Below are 26,053 nucleotides of genomic sequence, written 5' to 3'. Positions count from 1 at the left end.
TTTCCCTCAATTACCTTATGTGTTGAGGTTAATTAAGTATTTGATCTTATGGCTCTCCTCAACAGTCCCCCCTAAATACTTTATTAACCTTTTCTTTTATCTTGATCCCACCGTGGTTCCCTAACCCATCGATGTTAAGTGTTATTATGACATCAGAGGCTTCATGACAATATGGATGCTACTGACACCAGATAATGTGTGACTAATTATGGGTATACTGCGGAGGTATATCGGAGCGTGTTACCCATGTCCTCGGGACTTCCCAACCTGCTGGATCTATTACTCTCCAATCTCCATGGTTACTTAGAGTAAAATACACATGTGCGACTAACCCTGTTGTACACCCTAGATCTGACCGTCTTGCCCGGGAGGGGGAATTGGAGTTTTCACCAGTTTGAGACAAGTTTTCCCTTGTGGAAAACCTCCCTTTGTAGCTGGACTTTGACAAGCAGGTCAGATCCTACTCTGTCCCTACCTGTCTAAGAAGTTTACAATGTGTGTGATGGATCCAGGAGGTGCTCAGTAACCCTGACCGAAGTAGGTACAAACTTGCATACAGCTGCTCTGACTGCCTAGTTGTGGACTGTAAAAGACCGAAGAGGGCCTAGTTGTTCTATGTCTGCAGAATAGCTCACCTCCTGAGCTATGAAAATGGGCACTGATGTTTTTACTCCTCTTTCGATCATTTTCCTTACACAGGGAAGAACACAACAAACAATAATAGCTGCGATGATTAGGACGACGAGGATGACTACGCCTATCTGAGCTAGCCATCTCTGCCATCCCTTTATCCATGAAAAGTATTGGTCCCAGGGATCTTCTACACCTGAATTTTTCTTTAATTCTTTTTGTAGGGAGTTCAGCTTTTTTTATGGCTACTGTAACCTTCCCTGTGGGACCTGTATTATCTGGAATATAGGTACAGCATGCAGATTTCACCATTTTGCAAACACCTCCTTTTTCTGCCAATATCATGTCAAGAGCCATTCTGTTTTGGAAAGCCATTATTGATGTAGGGCCTAGTTGGTCTGCCAAACCTTGAAGAGCTTCTCTAGTGTAATTGACAAATCTCTGTTGATTATAATAGATGTAATTGATCCAGTCTACATTTTTATTTATAGTCACTAGGGGTAAGATAAATGATTCGAAACCTGCTTTGACTTGATCCCTGGCTTTAAATTCATCTGGTACCCCCCTTGGGACTCCTATAGCGTCGATATAAATGTGGGGGTCAAAACTGCCTCTTGGTTCTAAATTTGTTTCCCGTTTTGTTCTGTGGAGATTTTCTGAAGTTAGGGCTTCCTCAGCTTCTGCTGCTATGTAGAAGGGCATTATGGCTTTGGCTAGTGTACATTCTCCTATCCACTCTCCTTCTAAATGAGTTCTGATCTTCATGTCTCCACATATCCAGAAAACATCAGAAATAGACTGGGTTTGGTTAATCAGGTCCCCCCTGCTTGCATTACTGTATCTGCTGCAATATCCCTTTGTGAAATTACCCAAAAATATGCTCCCTTCAGTATTAGTGTAACAGGTGTACTTTCCTGGGTATATGGTGATGCCTTCACCTGGATTAGGTGTTTTTGTGACTATGGGATACTTCTTTTTCCAATTTTCGCAATTTGTTTCATTAAGGGATTTGTTAGTAAACAGACTCAGGAAACATTTTTCCACATCTGGGGGTAAATCTAGAGGGACAGATCCTAAGTGGGGTCTCGCTCCTGCACAGACAAAGCAATTAGATTTATTATATTGATTGGCTGTATATTTCATCCACTTCAACCATAAGTTGGTCTCAGTGTATCCTGTTTCAATAGCAAGAATATCTTCAAATGTGGGGTTTGCAATGGCTGTCACCTTGTTAAGAGGGTTTGAATGCTTATTTTTATCTTTTGGGGACATTTCTTTTATATCTGCTAATATGAATTGACCTAGATGGGCACAACTGGCACACACACCATTTACATATGTACCCAGCAGATAGGTGCCATTATCGCCAGGTTGAGGGTTCTGATGGTGACACGAACTTCTTGCAGTGAGAGGCGTGTATCCACGTCGGTCTTCCTTCAAGTTTGACCGAAGTAGGAGTAGTCAGGAGCACTTGGTAGGGACCCTCAAATCTCAACTCCAGGGAAGTCTTTCTGACGAACTTCTTAACCAGCACGTAGTCACCGGGTTGGAAAGTATGGGTACCTTCAATGGAATCTGGATCTGGAATGGATGATAAAACTCGTGCATGTGTTACTGACAGTTCTTTAGTAAGGGCAATGACATATTTTACCAAAGTATCACTTCCTAAGGCTAGCTGTTGTGGAAAATATTGACCCAACCTTGGAGGCCCCCCAAAAAGAATCTCGTATGGTGTGAGTTTAGTGGGACCCCTTGGAGTGTTTCTGACTGAGTACAAGGCAATGGGCAAAATGTCTGTCCATGGAAGTCTGACCTCCTGACTGGCTTTCAGTATTTTATTTTTCAAGGTGCCATTCAATCTTTCTACTTTCCCACTGCTCTGAGGGTGATATGGAGTATGTAAACCCAAATTCGCTCCCACCAGTGTCCATAGTTCCTTAGTCAGTGCTGCAGTGAACGCAGGTCCTTGGTCACTCTCAATTACCTCTGGGACCCCATATCTGCAGACTACTTCAGTCATCAGTCTCTTAACAGTCACTCTGGCAGTCATGTTGGTTACTGGATAGGCTTCGGGCCATCCTGAGAACATGTCAGTCACTACCAGTACGTACTCGCACTTCCCTACTTTTGGCATTTGAATACGATCGATCTGAACTCTCTGAAAGGGATAGTGGTTTAGCCAAATGTTTCTGAGGCGGTGCTGGATTGCATGTTGCACACACAAGGCAGGACTTGCAATATTTTTGGGTGACAGTAGAAATCCCAGGTGCCATGTAAGTCTTCCAAATTAGGTCATTCATCTGATTCTTGCCTCTGTGGGTGATACCATGTGCCCATTCTGTCACTGAAGGGTACAGATTACGGGGTAGACAGACCTTTTTGTTCATCCTCCAGACTCCATCTTCATCCTTTTTAGCTCCTCCTTCTTGCCATGACTTCTTCTCATCATCCGATGTCTTGTCTTGATGTAGATGGATGATCCTCATAAGAGAGCCTTTTGTACCTTCTTCAGTGTCTTGTGACACGTACACCGCTGCTTTTTCTTTCCCAAATGGATCCACAGCATAGGTTTTTGCCGTTTTGTCAGCAAAGAAGTTCCCCCTTGCTTCTGGAGAATCCAATCTCCCGTGAGCTTTGATCTTGATCACTGCAACCTCCAAAGGTAGATCTAGAGCGGCCACACCAGATACTGCCGAAGTCATGAGCCACTCCAAAAGCGTATCTTGAATCCGTGTAGATGTTAACCACCTTCTCCGTCGCTTCCTGACAAGCCAACGTCAAAGCTTTAAGTTCCGCTTCTTGTGCAGACATGTGCGGTGGTAGCGATCCAGCTGAGATGACCTGGTCATGTGTAACCACGGCATACCCCGTATGGAATCTTCCAGTTTCATCTGCAAATCTGGAACCATCAGTGAAGAACGTCAGCTCAGCATGTGGGAGTGGGTCTTCAGACACGTTTTTCTTGGAGGCTGCTTCTTCCTGCATTTGTTCGAGACAGTCATGATCCTCTGAGTGTGTAGAGGCATCTTCTCCGAGAGCATCAGTATCATCATCCACATCATCATCCACATCCCCCCTGGAAAGAGGAAGCAGCGTGGACGGGTTGAGGATGGTGCAGCGGACAAGAGTGACATTATCCGGAATCAAGAGGGAACATTGGAGTCTCATATGACGCTGTAGCGACAGGTGTTTAGGTTGAGTCTGGCCTAGAATAGCTTTTATGTCGTGTGGAGCCATTAAGAGAACCGGATGTCCTAAGATGATATCAGAAGTTTTGTCCAGAAGCATATGTGCAGCATGAACAGCTCTGAGGCAAGTCGGGGAAGCTTGAGACACAGAGTCCAGGCGGGCAGAATAGTAGCCGATTGGTCTTGTTCTTCCCCCATGTTTTTGTGCTAGGACTCCGGAAGCATGTCCTGCTACTTCACTGACAAACAAGTAAAAAGGTAGTTGATAATTTGGGATTCCAAGAGCTGGTGCAGACTGTATGGCCTGTTTAAGAGCATAGAAGGCTTCAACAGATTTGGGACATAGTGGAAATGCTGACGTCTTAAGGTCATCGTACAACGGTTGCATCAGCTTGGAGGCGTCTGGAATCCATTGGCGACAATATGTGATAAGTCCCAAAAAAGCTTGTAACTGCTTAGGTCCTTTTGGTAGAGGAACGGTCTTAATAGCAAGCTTCCTTTCATCCGTTAGGTGTTTCAATTTCGGAGAGAGACAGTGGCCTAAAAACACGACTTTAGGCTGACACCACTGGACTTTGTTGAGGGACACCTTACAGTTTTGTTGTGCAAGATGAAGAAGAAGACTGAGACTTGACTCTTCAGCGGTCGCCTGATTAGGACAGCATAGTAGGAGATCATCCACATATTGAAGGAGGACAACTTGATGGTTAATCTCTCTCCATGGCTGTAGACAAGTGGCAAGGGCCTGAGAGAAATGACTTGGTGAGTTCTGTGCTCCTTGTGGTAAGACCGTCCAGGTATATTGTGATCCTCTGTAAGTGAAAGCAAACAGGTACCAATCTTCTGAATGCAGTGGTATGCTGAAGAAAGCATTGGCTAGGTCTATGACAGTGAAACGTTCTGCATCTGATGGTATTTCCGACAGCAATGTATGTGGATTGGGCACAATTGGACTTTCTAGTACAGTTGCTGCATTAACAGCCCGGAGATCTTGAACCATACGATACTTTGGAGCTTCTCCTTTTAATGTCCTCTTTTTTACTGGAAACAAAGGTGTGTTACAGGGAGAGTTACATTTGACTAGTGCCCCGTTCTCCAAGAGAGTCTTGATTTGAGTGGCTAAAGACTCTTCTTGGACAGATTTGAGTGGATATTGGGGCACCCTTGGAAGCTGAGCTCCAGGTTTAAGAATGACCCGCACCGGGGGCACAGCAAGACGTCCAATATCTTCAGGGCCAGTAGACCATAGAGTAGATGGAACTTGTGACATCACTTCTGGCGGAACACTCGAGACTGTTTTAGCAGCTTCATCCATCATCATCAGCAGAGGTGCAGCTTGAAGTTGACACTCTTCGCTCGGATCGAGCGGGTCAGTGATGGTGATGGTGAGACCATCTGATGAATAAGCTATAGTTGCTCTCAGCTTTTGGAGAAGGTCTGCTCCCAGAAGGTTGGTAGGACAAGTGGGGGACACTACTAGACGCATAAACATATCTTCGTATGGTCCAACCTGTATCTTACGGGTGAGCTTGTTAGAAGTAGGCTTGCCATCCACTCCCACGCATGTCACGGCTTCAGAGGATATCAGATCGGGAAAAGGCAGGTCCTGTAATCTGATAACACTTCTGGCTGCACCTGTATCCACAAGAAACGGTAAGGGTTTGCCTTGAACGTTGATAGTTACTTTGGCTATAGGACCAGACATGGAAGCCAAAGTAGTGGACACGGGCTTGCCCTTGTCCTATCGGGTGCTTAGATCCATCAGAGCTGCGGTGTGATTGACATCGGGATGCATCTGAGCTTGTAGTGGTCGTTCGTAGTATTGGTCATTGTAACGAGGATAGTTGAATCTACGATTATCCTCGTTGTAATTCCTGAATCTGCGTCTTGGAAAAGGGACCCTACAATCTCGTTTTTGGTGACCTGGGTTGCCACAATTGAAGCAGACGTCTTTGCTACGAGGTGATAGAAGTCGCTGGTTTTGATATTGCACATCAGTCCATAGAATATGGGTCTTTTTGTTTGGGGTTATCGATTTCTCAGGGAGTGTTTTTTCGAACCCCTTAGCTATTGTTAAAACATCCTTAGGATCCAATGTAGCATATTCAGGTCTGATTGCTTGAAATTGCTTCCTCAGGGCTTCTCGTAGGCCTTCAACAAAAGAGGAGACGAGCAGTGTCCGTTGAACTTTTATTTGGTTACTGAAGCCGAGGTCATTAAACATTTGGGCTAAACGAGCATGATATCTCTCCACTGATTCCCCTGGTTCCTGCGTGACATCCTTGAAAGATGTTGACTGATCCGCCAACTTATCCGAGGCCCATGTCTTAAGTTGTTGGCAAAACAAAATACCAGAGTCCCATGTGGTGTCACTGGCAAGTGAGGCATCATTGAATGCGGCCTCCATAACAGGCCAATATGCATCGCCCGCTTTAAGATTTGTCAGGGAAATGAGATCTTGCCACGTGGCTGAGTAATTCCTTTGTATTTGAAGCATGCTCCTGTAGAAAGGCATCGGCTGTTTTTCTGGATCTGGAAGTTGGTTCAACAGAGTAGCAGCTTGCTGGGGTGTAAACTTGACATAGAGGGTGGGCTCTTCAGACATGAGCATCGGCACTGTTGGTGGCGGCACCTGAGGCGGGAGTAGAGATGGCACCGCGAGTACAGATGTAATCCCTTGTTTATGAGGAGCAGGAGGAGGTAACAGTCCTGGAATGAGGGGCTCTATTTGGGCAGCTCCAGTTTCATGGTGTGGGGTCCAGGTGATGCAGGCAGTCTTAAAAGCTTTAACAGTCCTGTCCTCATTACTAATTAACCTGATTTCAGAAAGGCAGCAAATGCTTGGGGGGCTACACTTGTTTATTATAATTTCAACGATTTCCCTTGTACATGCATGAACAGGGAAACCGAAAATGCCAACACCAATGGCGGGAATTGTCAAGGTCTCAATGTGCTCACTAATATTTGCATACTCTAAAATGCGAGTTATTGCTGCACGAAGTTGTTGAGCACTAACGTCTGGATGAATAGGGTCATAAGTAGGGGTCACAGCATGTATGATCATTCTACATGGAAGATTGCCAGCTTTAGTCACCGCTATGTCCCCAACAGCTATCTGACCACGTGACTCAACAATGATATGACTGTCAGCTTGAATAGTCGCCCCTCCTGCTTCCACTATAGCTCTAGCTACACCTCCATTGTGCTCTAACCGAGAATTGGCAGCATTTACAATAGCGTCTGTCTCCATTGTTGTTATGTCACCCTTTCCCACCACTAACAAGGGTCCCTCAGGAAGTTCTTTTTCAAAAATAGGTTGCCAACATTCCCTCCCCTTTGTGCTTCCTGTGCTATTGGTATCCCCCTCCCACATTGAGCCCCCCCTTGATACAGTCGCCACCGTCCCATACAGGTGTGAGCTTGGCTGCGAGACAGCCTGTGAGGTACTGGGCATAGGGTTATGTAGGCTGCGTGAGAGTGCTGTTGTGGAAGCATTGGGAGGAGAGGCCGCTGCTTGGAGCATCTCATGTGGGTGTGCGGCTAAATTGGCAGTGGAAGTGACAGTAGAAAGGGTAGGTGCTGGGGACGATCCAGGTGGGAGGACTGCTGGATTCACAACAGGAGTGATAGGGGAAAGGGTTGGTGCCCCATTGGAAACAACAGAGATAGGAAACATGGGTAAAGCCTGTTCACTTCCCGAAGGAATATAGTATTGGCCGTTAGTGGTCATTACTGGGTAACAAGGATTTGGTGATGTGGCGTGTAACCTTAATCTGAGATGTTCACCACCAGGAGCAGCACATTCGCCATCCACAACATGGCTGCCGTCAGAATTAACACCTTTTCCATTCACAAGATGGCCGCCGTCAGAATTATATTTACCACTACCAAGATGGCCGCCATCAGAATTATATTTACCACTACCAAGATGGCCGCCATTACATTTAGCACCTGGCTCTGGGCCACCATTTTGGCTGCCATTACATTTAACACATTGGCCATTAACAAAATGGCGACCATTACATTTACCACATGGCTCTGAGCCACCATTTTGGCTGCTATCACATTTAACACATTGGCCATTAACAAAATGGCGACCATTACATTTACCACATGGCTCTGAGCCACCATTTTGGCTGCTATCACATTTAACACATTGGCCATTAACAAAATGGCGACCATTACATTTACCACATGGCTCTGGGCCACCATTATACGGTGGTGGCCGCTCACAGGATATATTTTTGTAATACACATAGGTCAAAACTCTACCTCTTTTTTTCCTTTCCTCCTCTATCCAATTTTCTCTATACAAACTTTCAGAGACTCTTTCCCATGCCCTAGCAGTAGACAACAATCCATTATCTTCTAGGATACCTTTTCTTTCTTTCAAGACAAGCTTCCAGTCCAGGGGCTGCAACCTTCCCCCTTCTGGCATTCCACACAACTTCATAAGCTTTTTACATTGCTTAATATGACTCTTCCCTTCACGAGTCGCTACTAATGTGCATGAGTCTAACTTGCCATCTGAATTTGGCTTAGTGCCTATACGGCAGAACTGCATTAATTTCTCCATCTTTCTATAGATATATATCTATCTATCAAGATAACAAACACCAAACAAACAATAAGACGGGGGAGATGACTCAAACCTGAGATTCTAAAGGGAACTGAGTCTGCAGTACTCAGCTCCTATTGCTTCTTGTCAAGTGGTCCCTGTCTGACTTCCGTGCTCCGTACTTTACAAACCAATTATTCCCTACTTTGTCAAATTGCTCCCTAACTCACCGGTCCCCGTGCAGAGTCACTCACTCGATGTCACGGGGCAAAAAAAAAGGAAAACTATAAATTTAATTGGCTCAAACTGAGTCAATCACTCCAAGCTTTGATGAGCCGCTACACAATTTATTATGCCCGAACTGAGCCAATTCGCTCCAAGATTTACCGGGTCCCCCTAGGCCGAGTCAATCACTCAAGGTCCTAGTCCTCATGTACAGAACTGAAAATCTTATCACAGGCGACAACCGTATACCACAGACAAAAATTATTATTTTTTTTTTTTTCCTACACTTGCTTTCTTTCCTTCTTTAAAAACAAAACCTGTTTTTCTCGTCCTACCACATGCTTTGCTTTCTGTAAACACTTGCTTTGACTTTCCTAGAAACCCGTTCTGTTCCAAACACAATGACTACCAGTCATACCCCTCTGTAAAAAACAGTTTTTCTTGTTTTATCACTTGCCTCTAGCCCTCTGTAAACACTAACCTGCTTTGACTGTCCTTACACAATATTTCTCTTCTTTACTACCAATCATCTCCCCTCTTCACAACATGTAACAGGCAGTAGGCAACTAAAACGTGACGGTTCTTGCAATTAAATGACCAGCAGCGGAGATACCCTTTCTGCCGTCTTACAGATACCAAGAAAACCGGACACGGTCAGGCAATCTGCACAGGATACCCCGAAGGACACAGGTAAAGACTACAGATTATAAAAATCAGCAGACTTACCGTGTTCTGTTAAGGAGTTGATCAGTCTCCAGGTTCGGGGTACTCAGTGCATCCAGCCGTTCCAGTCGCCGGTTCTACAGGGTTCAGGGCTCTTCCTCTGCTGGCCCCACGTTGGGCGCCAAATATTAGGGTTGAACAATTAATATAAATGTTCAATTCTCTAGTTGCCTACTCCTGGCCTAATGGATATTGATCATGTGCACTAAAGAAATACACCAGACACAGTCAGCTGTAACTCTTCAGCTGTAACTCTCCTTGATCAAAGTGTGGCTCAGCTCCAAGAAGGAAGGTTTATTAGTCAAACACAATGTTATATATCTCCTGTAAGGGGGCTCGGTTAGTTCTAAAATGGGAGTGATCGGATGTATTCCATTGGTTAGTGGGTTGGGCATGAGCAAGTCTATGGGCGGATCCATGAGGTCATCTAGGTGGGTTGGTCCGTGAGGTCATCAGAGTGGGCGTCGCTGTGGGTGGATCCATGAGGTCATCGAGGTGGGCGTCATCTTGGATACCAGACCGCATGGTCTGGTGAAACAGGAAATGGCAGCCATCTTCAGTGTCTTCATTGTTCATCTTGGATACCTAAGCACATGGCTCTGGTATAGGAGATGGCAGCCATCTTAAGTGTCTTACTTTGTCTGAGGAAAAACTTATGTAAGGTTAAACAATACATGTTATAGGTTGTTTCCCTCAATTACCTTATGTGTTGAGGTTAATTAAGTATTTGATCTTATGGCTCTCCTCAACAATATCGGACCCCCGGATTACTATATTACTAGATATCGGACCCCCGGATTACTATATTACTAGATATCGGACCCCCGGATTACTATATTACTAGATATCGGACCCCAGGATTACTATATTACTAGATATTGGACCCCCGGAATACTATATTACTGGATATCAGACCCCCGGATTACTATATTACTAGATATCAGACCCTCGGATTACTATATTACTAGATATCGGACCCCCGGATTACTATATTACTAGATATCGGACCCCCGGATTACTATATTACTAGATATCGGACCCCCGGATTACTATATTACTAGATATCAGACCCTCGGATTACTATATTACTAGATATCGGACCCCCGGATTACTATATTACTAGATATCCGACCGCCGGATTACTATATTACTAGATATCGGACCCCCGGATTACTATATTACTAGATATTGGACCCCCGGATTACTATATTACTAGATATCGGACCCTCGGAATACTATATTACTAGATATCGGACCCCCGGATTACTATATTACTAGATATCGGACCCCCGGATTACTATATTACTAGATATCGGACCCCCGGATTACTATATTACTAGATATCGGACCCCCGGATTACTATATTACTAGATATCGGACCCCCGGATTACTATATTACTAGATATCGGACCCCCGGATTACTATATTACTAGATATCGGACCCCGGATTACTATATTACTAGATATCGGACCCCCGGATTACTATATTACTAGATATCGGACCCCCGGATTACTATATTACTAGATATCGGACCCCCGGATTACTATATTACTAGATATCGGACCCCAGGATTACTATATTACTAGATATCGGACCCCCGGATTACTATATTACTAGATATCGGACCCTCGGATTACTATATTACTAGATATTGGACCCCCGGATTACTATATTACTAGATATCGGACCCCCGGATTACTATATTACTAGATATCGGACCCCCGGATTACTATATTACTAGATATCGGACCCCCGGATTACTATATTACTAGATATCGGACCCCCGGATTACTATATTACTAGATATCGGACCCCCGGATTACTATATTACTAGATATCAGACCCCCGGATTACTATATTACTAGATATCGGACCCCCAGATTACTATATTACTAGATATCGGACCCCCGGATTACTATACTACTAGATATCGGACCCCCGGATTACTATATTACTAGATATCGGACCCCCGGATTACTATATTACTAGATATCGGACCCCCGGATTACTATATTACTAAATATCGGACCCCCGGATTACTATATTACTAGATATCGGACCCCCGGATTACTATATTACTAGATATCGGACCCCCGGATTACTATATTACCTCATCAGCAGTTGTATATTTATATCTGGATCACTGTGCTCCATTCAGGGCCGCTGTGAAGTTCTGCGTCTGGTGGATCTCAGCCAGTGTCCATCGTTCCACAAGTGGATCAAACAGCACCAACCGCTGCTGGGGAAATCCAGTGCTGTCAGCCACACAGGTGAGCGGGAATCTGCAGAAGATGGAGGACGCTCGGGGTGTGGTAGCGACTGCTGAATCTGCGCCCGTTGTGTGTTTTCACGACACTTTCAGACAGCTTTGCCAAAATGTGCAGGGGAGGAACGGGGGGGGGGGGGGGGGGGGGGGGTGCTGCACCGGCCGTCAAATTCACTGAAAGCGTCGACATACATTTCTGTAGACTGTAAAAAGCATACGAGGGCACCACTCAATAACTAGGGATCAGCCTAGCACATACAGTGGTGTGAAAAAGTGCTCTCCCCCTTCCTGATTTCCTATTCTTTCCCATGTTTGTCACACTTAAATGTTACCGATCACCAAGTGTAAATATCAGACAATGAGAATACAATAATCACACAACGCAGGTTATAAATGAAGGACTTTATTATTAAGGGAAAAAGAAATCCAAACCTACAGGGCCCTGTGTGATAAAGTGATTGCCCCCTAAACATAATAACTGGTTGTGCCGCCCTTAGCAGCAACAACTGCAATCAAGCGTGTGTGATAACTGGCAAGGAGTCTCGTACAACACTCTGGAGGGATTTTGGCCGCTCATCTTTGCAGAATTGTTGTAATTCAGCCACATTGGAGGTTTCCAAGCATGAATCGCCTTTTTAAGGTCATTACAGCATCTCAGATTACGGTCAGGACTTTGACTAGGCCACTCCAAAGTCTTAATTTGTTTTTTTTTTTTAAGCCATTCAGAGGTGGACTTGCTGGTGTGGTTTGGATCATTGGATCATTGTGCTGCAGCATAACCCAAGTGCACTTCAGCTTGAGGTCACGAAGAGATGGCCTGATATTATGCTTCAGGATTTTTTGGTGTACGGCAGAATTCCTGTTTCCATATACGACAGCAAGTCTTCCAGGTCCTGAAGCAGCAAAACAGCCCAAGACCCATCACACTACCACCACCATGTTTTACTGTTGGTATACTGTTCCTTTTCTGAAATGCTGTTACTTCTGCGCCAGATGTAATGGGACATACTCCTTCCAAAAAGTTTAGCTTTTGTCTCATCAGTCCACAGAGTATTTCCCTAAAAGTCTCGGGGATCATCAAGATGTTTTCTGGCAAAACTGAGATGAACCTTTATGTTCTTATTGCTCAGCAGTGGTTTTCTTCTTGGGACTCTGTTATGCAGGACATTTTTGACCAGTCTCTTTCTTATTGTGGAGTCATGAACACTGACCTCAACTGAGACTAGTGAGGCCTGCAGTTCTTTGGATGTTGCAGTGAGGTCTTTCATGCGCTCTTGGGGTAATTTTGGTCGGCCACTCCAGGGAAGGTTCACCACTGTTCCATGTTTTCACCATTTGTGTATAGTGGCACTGTGGTTCGCTGCAGTCCCGAAGGTTTAGAAATGGCTTTATAACCTTTTCCAGAATGATAGATTTCAATTACTCTGTTTCTAATTTGCTCGAGAATTTCTTTGGATCATGGCATGATGTCTAGATTGAGGATCTGTTGGTCTACTTCACTTTGTCAGGCAGGTCCTATTTAAGTCATTTCTTGATTGAGAACAGGTGTGGTAATCAGCCCTGCGTGTGGCTAGGCAATGTGAACTCAGCTTCCCAAAAGATGTGATAAACCACATTAATGCTTTGGGGGGGCGATCACTTTTTCACACAGGGCCCTGTAGGTTTGGATTTCTTTTTCTCTTAATAATAAAGTTATTCATTTCTAACTTGCATCTTGTGATTACTTGTCTTATCTTTGTCTAATATTTATATTTGTTTGGTGATCGGAAGCATTTAAGTGACAAACATGGGAAAGAATAAGAAATCAGGAAGGGGGTGAGCACTTTTTAACACCACAGTACTTGGAAAAGTAACAGCAACCAAGGAAAAAGAAGGATGCAAATATTGAGGGATCACTAAAAAATCTATATATATATATTTATTAGTATAAGTGAGTGACAAAAAAACAAACGGAACAATACAAACAAATTGCTAAAATAAAGTAAAAAGGCATGTGGCCCAAACAACAGTTCACAAAAGTGGAAGAATCTGGTAAGATGAACACTAACCCTCATTTCCCATATAAATATAACATACAAGGTATCTGTGGATCACATTAAAGTGCAAATCCAGCAGAAATAACAATTTTAGAAGTGTGACTAAATGAAGGCACAAAAATGATAATCATCAAATAGAGCGATTTCCCCAATAAATGTAGCAAACATCGCAATATTCAGTCTGTAGCTAAATAGCGGCAGAGTAATGATCATCCACTGGACAAATTGTCCCAACACATGCCTCATCCACAGTATATACTGCTTGTGATGTGCCCAAAGCAAGGTCCAAATACGCCTAACAAACCTGTAAGTCGGGACCTTGAACATGGCCAAGATGAAATGAGGAGCAGAGACCTACTGCACATCCTGTATATTGCCATGTTTGCTACATTGGTCGGGGAAATCACTCTTTTATGATTATCAGTTTTGTGCCTTCATTTAGTCACATTTATAATATTAGATTTTCTTTTGCGTTTTCTGTATGTTGCTATTTCTCCCTCATTTGCAGTTTTGTACATACAGTCATGGCCAAAAGTGTTGGCACCCTTAAAATTATTCCAGAAAATGAAGTATTTCTCCCAGGAAATTATTACAATTCCCCATGTTTTCTTATACTCAGGTTTATTTCCTTTCTGTGTCTTGGAACAACACAAAAAAAAAGAGAGAAAAAAAGCAAACAGGATGTAGTTTCACAGAAAACCCCAAAAATGAGCTGGACAAAATTGTTGGCACTTTTCCAATATTGTTTCAAGCATGCGATGCTCGTTCACCCTCAGCTATGGCAAGTAACAGGTGTGGGCAATATGAAAGTCACACCTGAAACCAGATAAAAAGGGGTGAAGTTGCCTCAATCTTTGCATTGTGTGTGCCACACTAAGCATGGAGAACACAAAGACGAGAAGAGAATGGTCTGAGGACTTGAGAACCAAAATTGGTGAACAATATCAACAATCTCAAGGTTACAAGTCCATATCCAGAGATCTTGATTTTCCTTTGTCCACGGTGCACAACATAGAGAAGTTTACAACCCATGGCTCTGTAGCTAATTTCCCTGGACGTGGACGGCAGAGAAAAACTGATGAAAGCTTCAAATGCAGGATAGTCCGGATGGTGGATAAGCAGCCGCTATCAAGGACCAGAGAAATTTGAGTTCAGGGGACATCAGTGTCAGCTCGAACTATTCGTTGACATGTGACAAATGAAACACTATGGTAGGAGACTCCGGAAGACATCACTGCTGACAGAGACATAAAATAGCTAGACTATGGACTGCCAAAATGTACATGACTAAGCCAAAATCCTTCTGAGAAAGCGTCTTGTGGACAGATGAGACCAAGATAGCACATCATTCTACTATTTACTGAAACCGAATGAGGCCTACAAAGAAAAGAACACAGTACCTACAGTCAGATATGGTGGCGGTTCACTGGTGTTTTGGGGTTGTTTCGCTTCCTTTGGCCCTCGGTGTCTTGGCTGTGTGCAAGATTTTGGGTTACAATGTAGTGTCCAGCGTCAGAAAGCTGGGTTTGTGTCCTAGGTCGTGGGTTCCAGCAGGACAATAACCCACAAAAATGGATGGAAATAAAGCGCTGGAGGGTTCTGAAGTAGCAGCAATGATTCTGGATCTAAATCCCATTGATCCCCTGTGGAGAGATCCTAAAATTCCTGTTAGGAGAAGATGCATTCACATATGAGAGACCGGGAGCAGTTTGTGAGAAGAACCGTACAAAATTCCAGCTATGAAGTGTAAGAAGCTTGTGATGGTTATAGGAAGCGATTATCACAGTTATTTATTCCAAAGGATGTGACCAAATATTAAGTTGAGGGTTCCTACAATGTTGTCCAGCCCATTTTTAGGGTTTTGTGTGAAATTTGCCAAATTTGTCCAATTTGCCTTTTATTCTCTGTGTTTTTTTTGTGTTCAATAAACACAAAGGAAATAAACCTGTGTATAACAAAACATGGGGAATGTAATAATGTTCTGGGAGAAATACTTCATTTTCTGGAATAATTTCAAGGGTGCCGACACTTTTAGCCATGACAGTATATAATGGATGTGACCCACAGATTCCTTGTATGCTATCTATATATATATATGTTTGGCAAGTGTTTGTCTTATCAGTCTTTCACTTTTGTGCACAATTCTTTGGGCCACAGGCCTTTTAGCATTTTTTGTGTATTGTTTTATTTTTCGTCACTTATTTATAGTAATAAACATACACTGCTCAAATAAATAAAGGGAACACTAAAATCCCACATCCTAGATATCACTGAATGAAATATTCCAGTTGTAAATCTTTATTCATTACATAGTGGAATGTGTTGAGAACAATAAAGCCTTAAAATGATCAACATAAATCACAACTAATATCCCACGGAGGTCTGGAGTTGGAATGATGCTCAAAATCAAAGTGGAAAATAAAGTTACAGGCTGATCCAACTTCAGCGGAAATGCCTCAAGACAAGGAAATGATGCTCAGCTGTGTGTGTGGCCTCCACGTGCCTGTATGACCTCCCTACAATGCCTGGGCATGCTCCTGATGAGGCGGCGGATGGTCTCCTGAGGGATCTCCTCCCAGACCTGGACTAAAGCATCCACCAACTCCTGGACAGTCTGTGGTGCAACGTGACGTTGGTGGATGGTGCGAGACATGATGTCCCAGATGTGACCAATCAGATTCAGGTCTGGGGAACGGGCGGTCCAGACCATAGCTTCAATGCCTTCATCTTGCAGGAACCTCTGACACACTCCAGCCACATGAGGTCTGGTATTGTCCTGCATTAGGAGGAACCCAGGGCCAACTGCACCAGCCTATGGTCTCACAAGGGGTCTGAGGATCTCATCTCGGTACCTAATGGCAGTCAGGCTACCTCTAGCGAGCACATGGAGGGCTATGCGGCCCTCCAAAGAAATGCCACCCCACACCATTACTGACCCACTGCCAAACCAGTCATGCTGAAGGATGTTGCAGGCAGCAGATCACTCTCCACGGCGTCTCCAGACTCTGTCACATGTGCTCAGTGTGAACCTGCTTTCATCTGTGAGGAGCACAGGGAGCCAGTGGCAAATTTGCCAATCCTGGTGTTCTGTGGCAAATGCCAAGTGTCCAGCACGGTGTTGGGCTGTGATCACAACTCCCATCTGTGGACGTCGGGCACTCAGACCATCCTCATGGAGTCGGTTTCTAACCGTTTGTGCAGACACATGCACATTTGTGGCCTGCTGGAGACCATTTTGCAGGGCTCTGGCAGTGCTGACCCTGTTCCTCCTTACACAAGGGCTGAGGTAGCGGTCCTGCTGCTGGGTTGTAGCCCTCCTAAGGCCCCCTCCACGTCTCCTGGTCTACTGGCTTGTCTCCTGGTAGCGCCTCCATACTCTAGACACTACGCTGACACACAGCAAACCTTCTTGCCACAGCTCGCATTGCTGTGCCATCCTGGATGAGCTGCACTATCTCAGCCACTTGTGTGGGTTGTAGAGTCCGTCTCATGCTACCACGAGTGTGAAAGCACAACCAACATTCAAAAGTGACCAAAACATCAGCCAGAAAGCATTGGTACTGAGATGTGGTCTGTGGTCCCCACCTGCAGAACCACCCCTTTATTGAGTGTGCCTTGATAATTGCCAATAATTTCCATCTGTTGTCTATTCCATTTGCACAACAGCATGTGAAACTGATTGTCAGTCAGTGTTGCTTCCTAAGTGGACAGTTTGATTTCACAGAAGTTTGATTTACTTGGAGTTATATTCTGTTGTTTGTGTTCCCTTTATTTTTTTGAGCGTATATATATTTTTGCTGATCCCTCAGTTTCCTGTGCAGGAGTCCAACACTGGTAAAATGCGCCAAATTCACTAAGGGGCGCTGGGTGATGGACTCTTATTCCTGCTCGCCCCGCATTCATTACTGGAGAACGGATCATCTTAAAAAAATCGGAGTCGACATCTGTCGATACAACAGTCCGTCAACTGAAGCTGCTGCGAAATCCAGAAAATGCCTCAGTGATTCTTATGTAATTGATGGCAATTTTTTTTTTGCTTCTTCAAAATAAATGATGAAACAAACGTCCCTGGTGCTGAACCAAACGCTGCGTCCATAGGCAGCCTCTCACTTTACAGCGTGCTGTGATAACATTCCATTTACTGCAGACTGTAGAGTGAGAACCTTGATCCTGGGGAGAAGGTTTCATGCCGATTGAGCAGTGATCAGAGGAGCAGTCAGCGAGCTCCTCCATCAGTGACTTTCCCGATGATGTAACCAAGTACACGCGCATCACTTATTATCTTCCCTAAGTGTAACACTCATATCCGTTACCTTTCCTTCAGGGCGGACCCCCAGCGATCAGCGAGCTCATGGAAACCCACCCCCAGAAGACAGTGACACCTCTGATACTATTAATGGCAGGTGAGGCCGGAGGGGGAAGCTGGAGGGGGAGGCTGGAGTGTGAAGGGGCTCTGTATTCATTATCTGCCGCCTGGGGACAAGATGGATGGAAATAGCAGAAAATACAAACTTAGTGTATTGCGTGAGACACATGATGGTGCCGTCCTTGTCTGCAGGATCTGCTCCTTGGAGGATCTAGCCTCTCGATACCACCTGACGATCCCTTCTGCTGAATGTCCCAGGAATCCGGAGCTTCATTGCGACCTGATGGCCGCCGTCTACCTGAGGATTGACTGCCTGCAGCCCGGCCAGTACTTTGTGAGACGATACAATGATAGGATTTACTGTAGGTGACCGGTATAATGGTCCTGTGTATAAGGGGTGAGGCTGCACCGGAAGCAGATTCAGGCCGACTCCAGATAATGTCACGGACGCCATCATTCAATACAACGTACAGTGCAGAAAATAACCATTTGATACATTGCTGATTTTTGCAAGTTTTCCCACCTGTAAAGAATGGAGATGTGACAGTTCAACCCCTCAGAGTGTCTGGGATGCAGTTACTGACAGCTCGGCCATCCAATTTGAGACTGTGAGGAGCTGGCTGTCTCCAGGTGTTCATTGTCCCAGGTGATTGCCAGGCTACTTAACTGGGCTGTTTCTCTTGGACCTCTGCCAGACGTACATTCAGCTACTGTGTGGTTTGTTCTCTCTGTGCCTTGAGGTCTGTATGTTGATCTTTCGTTGCCTGACCTCGGACCTTGTTCTGACCATCCGCCTGTTTAACCCCTTCTGCTCTGATCCGCTATCTCCTGGTATTCTGACCTTGGAACGTTACCTGACAACACCTTTGTCTCTTCCTTTTGTTTATGATGTACCAGCGTGGCTTTTGACCTCAGACTCCTGACTATCCCATCTCACGGCTGGGCCGTGAGAAGTGACTCAGAGTCACTTGAGAGGTCAGTAATTTTTATTTTAGGTACACTTCAACGGTTAAAACCCCCCAGAAAATCCCATTGTATGATTGTTACATAATTAATTTGCATTTTATTTGATACAATAGAAAAACAGAACTTGATATTTGGTACAGAAACCTTTGTTTACAATTACAGAGGTCGCACGTTTCCTGTGGTTCTTGACCTGGTTTGCAGACACTGCAGCAGGAATTTTGGCCCCCTCCTCCATACAGGCTTCTCCAGATCTTTCAGGTTTTCGGGGCTATCGCTGGGCAACATTGAATTTTAGCTCCCTCCAAAGATTTTCTATTGGGTTCAGGTCTGGAGACTTGCTAGGCCACTCCAGGACATTGAAATGCTTCTTACAGAGCCACTTCTTAGTTGCCCTGGCTGTGTGTTTCGGGTCATTGTCATGTTGGAAGACCCAGCCACGACCCATCCTCAATGCTCTTACTGAGGGAAGGAGGTTGTTGGCCAAAATCTCACAATACATGACCCCATCCATCCTCCCTTCAATACGGCGCAGTCGTCCTGTCCCCTTTGCAGAAAAGCACTTCCAAAGTATGATGTTTTCCCCACCATGCTTGACAGTTGGGATGGTGTTCCTGGGGTTGTGCTCATCCTTCTTCCTCCAAACACGGTGAGTGGATTTGATACCAAAAAGTTCTATTTTGGTCTCATCTGGCCACATGACCTTCTCCCATGCCTCCTCTGGAACATCCAGATGGTAATTTGTGAACTTTCAACGGGCCTGGACATGTGCTGGCGTGAGCAGGGGTCCTTGTGGGCCCTGCAGGATTTTAATTCATGACGGCATAGTGTGTTACTAACAGTAATGTTTGAGACCATGGTCCCAGCTCTCTTCAGGTCATTGTCCAGGTCTTCCCGTGTAGTTCTGGGCTGATTCCTGACCTTTCTCAGAATCTTCCTTACCCCACGAGGCGAGATCTTTCACGGAGCCCCAGACCGAGGAAGATTGACAGTCATCTTGTGTTTCTTCCATCTTCTAATAATTGTGCCAACAGTCATTGCCTTCTCACCAAGCTGCTTGCCTATTGTCCTGTAGCCCATCCCAGCCTTGTGCAGGTCTACAATTCTGCCCTTGGTGTTCTTAGACAGCTCTTTGGTCTTGGCCATGGTGGAGAGGTTGGGGTGTGATTGAGTGTGTGGACAGATGTCTTTTATGCAGGTAACGAGGTCAAACAGGAGCAATTAATCCAGGTAATGAGTGCAGAGTAGGAGGCTTCGTAAAGGAAAACTAACAGGTCTGTGAGAGGCAGAATTCTCACTGGTTGGTCGGTGATCAAATACTTATTTCATGCAATAAAATGCAAATTAATTATATAACAATCCTACAATGTGATTTTCAGGATTTATTTTTAGATTCTGTCTCTCACAGGTGAAGTGTACCTACGATAAAGGTTACAGCCCTCTCCATTCTGTGTAGGTGGGAAATGTGCAAAATCAGCAGTTTATCAAATAAGTATTTTCCCCACTGTATGTGTTAATGTCTGTTTACGAACGCCGGCCACCAAGACCATTGTACCACCTGAGCCTGGAAGCAACAGCCGAACCTGGTTCTGGGTCAGAATCAACCAGCAGGTTCAGTTCTGAATCATCAGCCTGGCATAGCAGCCTATCTACCGGATCTGCCAGAATATGTTGTCGGCATAGGCCACCCCTGATCACAGTATGGCCACATGTGACGTCGAGCATATCCCCAGGGGGCCCTCAGTGGTTCTCATATTCCCAAGGGTCAAACTTTAAGGATACATCTAACATCCATGACACTTTTTACATTACAGAGAGGCGTGGATGTGGATTTCATTGAGTGCTGCTTCGAGAAGGAGGGACGAGCGCCCAATGATCAGGTACATCGACGACATCTCTGACCAGGGAATTAGTGATATAGACTGCACTCAGCGGGATACAGTGTAAGAGCCATGGGGGCGAGAGATCTCACCTAAGGGCTGAGATTACCACAACCACTCCATGCAGGAGACTGAATTCATGCCATTGTGGCCGTCCCCATATACAAGGGCCACATATACAGTACAAGGGCCACAGCATCTGCAAGGGCCGTCTGCTGAAAGATCAGGACAGCTCATCGTCCAGACTTGCTGTATCTTAGGTAGAAAACACCAGCGTTTCCTTTATGGAGGGTGCTCAGATTTGTGATTATTGGTCACATCTCTCCCTCTAGAGCATCAGCTTCCTGTCATCATCGGCCCAGAGAGACCCCCGCTCCATGGTCATCATCAGTCAGGGGGCAGAGGTCCTGCGTATAAAACTGGACAAGTTCTCGGAGCTGGCGGATGTCACCACTGTGAAGAAGCTGAAAGAGAAAATGGTGCAGTACCCCAGGTATAACGAGGGGGATGAGGCTGCACCCACAGCAAGACGTCCCCAAATCTATCGACCTTCTCCTCCTAGTGTGAAGTCTGAGCTGGGCTATAACCAATCATGTCTCCACACTGCTCCTCCTCCCTCCCTGCACAGCCCACACCGAGAGAAGCTGCAGCCTCATCCCCCTCCTCCCTCCCTGAACAGCCCTCACCCAGAGAGAAGCTGCAGCTTCATCCCCCTCCTCCCTCCCTGCACAGCCCACACCCAGAGAGAAGCTGCAGCCTCATCCCCCTCCTCCCAGCCTGGTACTTACAGGTATTAATTACCTGGGACAGCTGCAGTAATGGTTTTAGCCGTTCGTTACTGCAGCAATAATTGGAGGTTGGTTTATAATGAATTGTCCATGTTTTGTATCTGTTTTTCCAGTGACAACGATCTGTGTAGAATTTTCCTGGAACAGGATCGGTGGAAAGTCTTCAAATCAGATTTGGTCAGTCATCTCGGCTCCTCGCCTAAGCTCCATGAGAAGCATGACGCCAACCGAGAAAAGTCCAGAGCTGCTCACAAGGTCCAGTGCGAAGACAAGAGGGGGATCCTGCAACTGGGGGGCCATAAGAAAAAAACAGAGAAGGTCGGTAGAGGACGGGGCAGTGATAAGCCCTGGGGCTGTGGTCTATCTGTAGGTTTCTGCTGCATTTACTGCTTACACTGTGGAGGGTCTTAGTGCACTTTGATCACTTGTAGGAGCCCCCCTGCCACCAGCAGAAACCTCAGAGACAGGTGGCTACACGACAGAGATAATGGTGCCCGAGGGTAAAGACACAGATCAGGACACGAGATCTGGGCATGTACAACCGGTGACCAGGCTGCAGGGTGACATCTAGGAAAGGCGGATCCCATCACACGAGATCGGGGCATGTACAACCAGCTACCAGGCTGCAGGGTGCCCTCTAGGACAGGCGGATCCCATCACACGAGATCAGGGCATGTACAACCGGCAACCAGGCTGCAGGGTATCCTCTAGGACAGGCGGATCCCATCACACAAGATCAGGTCATGTACAACCGGTGACCAGGCTGCAGGGTGACCTCTAGGACCGGCGGATCCCATCACACGAGATCAGGGCATGTACAACCAGCAACCAGGCTGCAGGGTGCCCTCTAGGACAGGCGGATCCCATCACACGAGATCAGGGCATGTACAACCGGTGACCAGGCTGCAGGGTGCCCTCTAGGACAGGTGGATCCCATCACACAAGATCAGGTCATGTACAACCGGTGACCAGGCTGCAGGGTGACCTCTAGGACAGGCGGATCCCATCACACGAGATCAGGGCATGTACAACCGGTGACCAGGCTGCAGGGTGACCTCTAGGACAGGCGGATCCCATCACACGAGATCAGGGCATGTACAACCGGCAACCAGGCTGCAGGGTATCCTCTAGGACAGGCGGATCCCATCACACAAGATCAGGTCATGTACAACCGGTGACCAGGCTGCAGGGTGACCTCTAGGACCGGCGGATCCCATCACACGAGATCAGGGCATGTACAACCAGCAACCAGGCTGCAGGGTATCCTCTAGGACAGGCGGATCCCATCACATGAAATCAGGCATGTACAACCGGCGACAAGGCTGCAGGGTGACAACTAGGACAGGCGGATCCCATCACACGAGATCAGGGTATGTACAACCAGTGATCAGGCTGCAGGGTGCCCTCTAGGACAGGCAACCCCATCATATGAGATCAGTGCATGTACAACAGGCCACCAGGCTGCAGGGTGCCCTCTAGGACAGGCGGATCCCATCATATGAGATCAGTGCATGTACAACAGGCGACCAGGCTGCAGGGTGCCCTCTAGGACAGGCGGCCCCCATCACACGAGATCAGGGCATGTACAACCGGCGACCAGGCTGCAGGGTGCCCTCTAGGACAGGCAACCCCATCACACGAGGCAGGGCATGTACAACCGGCAACCAGGCTGCTGGGTGACCTCTAGGACCGGCGGTCCCCATCACACAAGATCAGGTCATGTACAACCAGTGACCAGGCTGCAGGGTGACCTCTAGGACCGGCGGTCCCCATCACAGGAGATCGGGGCATGTACAACCGGTGACCAGGCTGCAGGGTGACATCTAGAACAGGCGGCCCCCATCACACGAGATCAGTGCATGTACAACCAGTGACCAGGCTGCAGGGTGACATCTAGGACCGGCGGTCCCCATCACACAAGATCAGGTCATGTACAACCGGTGACCAGGCTGCAGGGTGACCTCTAGGACCGGCGGTCCCCATCACACGAGATCAGGGTATGTACAACCGGTGACCAGGCTGCAGGGTGACATCTAGAACAGGCGGCCCCCATCACACGAGATCAGTGCATGTACAACCAGTGACCAGGCTGCAGGGTGACATCTAGGAAAGGCGGTCCCCATCACACGAGATCAGTGCATGTACAACCAGTGACCAGGCTGCAGGGTGACATCTAGGAAAGGCGGATCCCATCATACGAGATCAGTGCATGTACAACCAGTGACCAGGCTGCAGGGTGTCCTCTAGGATCGTCCGACCCCATCACACGAGATCGGGGTATGTACAACCGGTTACCAGGCTGCAGGGCTACATCTAGGACAGGCCGACCCCATCACACAAGATCAGGATAGGTACAATCAGCGACCAGGCTGCAGGGTGCCCTCTAGGACCGGCGGCCCCCATCACGCGAGATCACGGCATGTACAACCAGCGACCAGGCTGCAGGGTGACATCTAGAACAGGTGGCCCCCATCACACGAGATCAGTGCATGTACAATCGGCGACCAGGCTGCAGGGTGCCCTCTAGGACCGGCGGCCCCATCACATGAGATCAGGATATGTACAACCAGCGACCAGGCTGCAGGGTGCCCTCTAGGACCGGCGGCCCCCCATCACACGAGATCATGGCATGTACAATCGGCGACCAGGCTGCAAAGTGACCTCTAGGACAGGCGGTCCCCATCACACGAGATCAGCATAGGTACAACCAGCGACCAGGCTGCAGGGTGACATCTAGGACAGGCGGCCCCATCACACGGCGGCCCCCATCACACGAGATCAGTGCATGTACAATCGGCGACCAGGCTGCAGGGTGACCTCTAGGATAGGCGACCCCATCACACGAGATCAGGATATGTACAACCAGCGACCAGGCTGCAGGATGACATCTAGGACAGGCGGCCCCATCACACGAGATCAGGGCATGTACAACCGGTGACCAGGCTGCAGGATGACATCTAGGACAGGCGGTCCCCATCACACGAGATCAGGTCATCTACAATCAGTGATCAGGCTGCAGGGTGACATCTAGAACAGGCGTCCCCCATCATACGAGATCAGTGCATGTACAACCAGTGACCAGGCTGCAGGGTGTCCTCTAGGATCGTCCGACCCCATCACACGAGATCGGGGCTTGTACAATCGGCGACCAGGCTGCAGGGTGTCCTCTAGGACCGGCCGACCTCATCACACGAGGCAGGGCATGTACAACCAGCAACCAGGCTGCAGGGTGACCTCTAGGACAAGCGTCCCCCATCACACGAGATCGGGGCAGGGATATAGGACTGTTCAGATAGAATTAGTTTTTATTGTGTTATGCGAGAGGTTTTCTGAGTTTTTTCGTCATTGTTGGAATGGCCGCCTGTATCACGTGTAAGTGAACACACGATTCACACCGCACTCGTCTACAGGTCTGGACGACTACAATAAAACAAAGTACCCCTGAGAACAGCAAAGATGAAGCTGACGCTACTGGGGAGCAAGTTCCAATCCGCCTCATCCATGGGATCGACCTCCCCAAGCTGTGCGGCAAGAGGATCATGTGGTGACGGGGGTTGTACTCCTTGGCTGGAGTCCTGTGCAGAAACCGGACAAGTCCAATGATGGACATTCAATGTGAGGAGCAAAAGCATTCACAAGGGGATAACCACAAGGGGGCAGAAGTACACATATCACAGGGAACAAGACGCATCCACCGGATACAGGCTGACTCCACGGTGACCCACTACCGGATTCAGGCTGACTCCATGGTGACCGACCACCGGATCCAGGCTGACTCCATGGTGACCGACCACCGGATCCAGGCTGACTCCACGGTGACCGACCACCGGATCCAGGCTGACTCCACGGTGACAGACCACCGGATCCAGGCTGACTCCACGGTGACAGACCACCGGATCCAGGCTGACTCCACGGTGACAGACCACCGGATCCAGGCTGACTCCACGGTGACCGACCACCGGATCCAGGCTGACTCCACGGTGACCGACCACCGGATCCAGGCTGACTCCACGGTGACCGACCACCGGATCCAGGCTGATTCCACGGTGACCGACCACCGGATCCAGGCTGACTCCACGGTGACCGACCACCGGATCCAGGCTGACTCCACGGTGACCGACCACCGGATCCAGGCTGACTCCACGGTGACCGACCACCGGATCCAGGCTGACTCCACGGTGACCGACCACCGGATCCAGGCTGATTCCACGGTGACCGACCACCGGATCCAGGCTGACTCCACGGTGACCGACCACCGGATCCAGGCTGACTCCACTGGATACAATGCTCACTCCATATCGACCGCCAAACAATCCTGGAGATGAAAATCCAGTAATTTTTTTGTAATTTTCTGTGTAGTCACTTCCATGATAAGAAACTCCTGAGGTCAGAGCTATGTAAGGAGCAGGAAAGTCACATTGGCTGCTGG

At 47.2% G+C, this 26,053-nt stretch overlaps 1 protein-coding gene across 3 annotated transcripts in view; it reads left to right on the top strand.

Moving 5' to 3' along the window:
• Positions 1 to 25,559, top strand: part of LOC143783360 (cyclic nucleotide-binding domain-containing protein 2-like) — a 60,009-nt gene extending 34,450 nt beyond the window's left edge. For 2 of the 3 annotated variants that reach the window (XM_077271767.1, XM_077271766.1), the window contains exons 8-14: positions 11,484 to 11,595; positions 17,952 to 18,030; positions 18,186 to 18,327; positions 20,771 to 20,836; positions 21,169 to 21,329; positions 21,738 to 21,942; positions 25,035 to 25,559. In XM_077271767.1, coding sequence (XP_077127882.1) covers positions 11,484 to 11,595; positions 17,952 to 18,030; positions 18,186 to 18,327; positions 20,771 to 20,836; positions 21,169 to 21,329; positions 21,738 to 21,942; positions 25,035 to 25,172 — 903 coding nt within the window. In that variant the 3' untranslated portion in view covers positions 25,173 to 25,559. The remainder of the gene's footprint in view (positions 1 to 11,483; positions 11,596 to 17,951; positions 18,031 to 18,185; positions 18,328 to 20,770; positions 20,837 to 21,168; positions 21,330 to 21,737; positions 21,943 to 25,034) is intronic. The other variant, XM_077271768.1, reaches the window with a different exon arrangement.
• The last annotated feature ends 494 nt before the right edge of the window (positions 25,560 to 26,053 follow it).

The sequence above is a fragment of the Ranitomeya variabilis genome, chromosome 6 (genome assembly GCF_051348905.1).
Source record: "Ranitomeya variabilis isolate aRanVar5 chromosome 6, aRanVar5.hap1, whole genome shotgun sequence".
Taxonomy (NCBI): Eukaryota; Metazoa; Chordata; class Amphibia; order Anura; family Dendrobatidae; genus Ranitomeya; species Ranitomeya variabilis.
The sequence above is the reverse complement of the archived record's forward strand: the minus strand, read 5'-3'. Positions and strand labels throughout refer to the sequence as shown.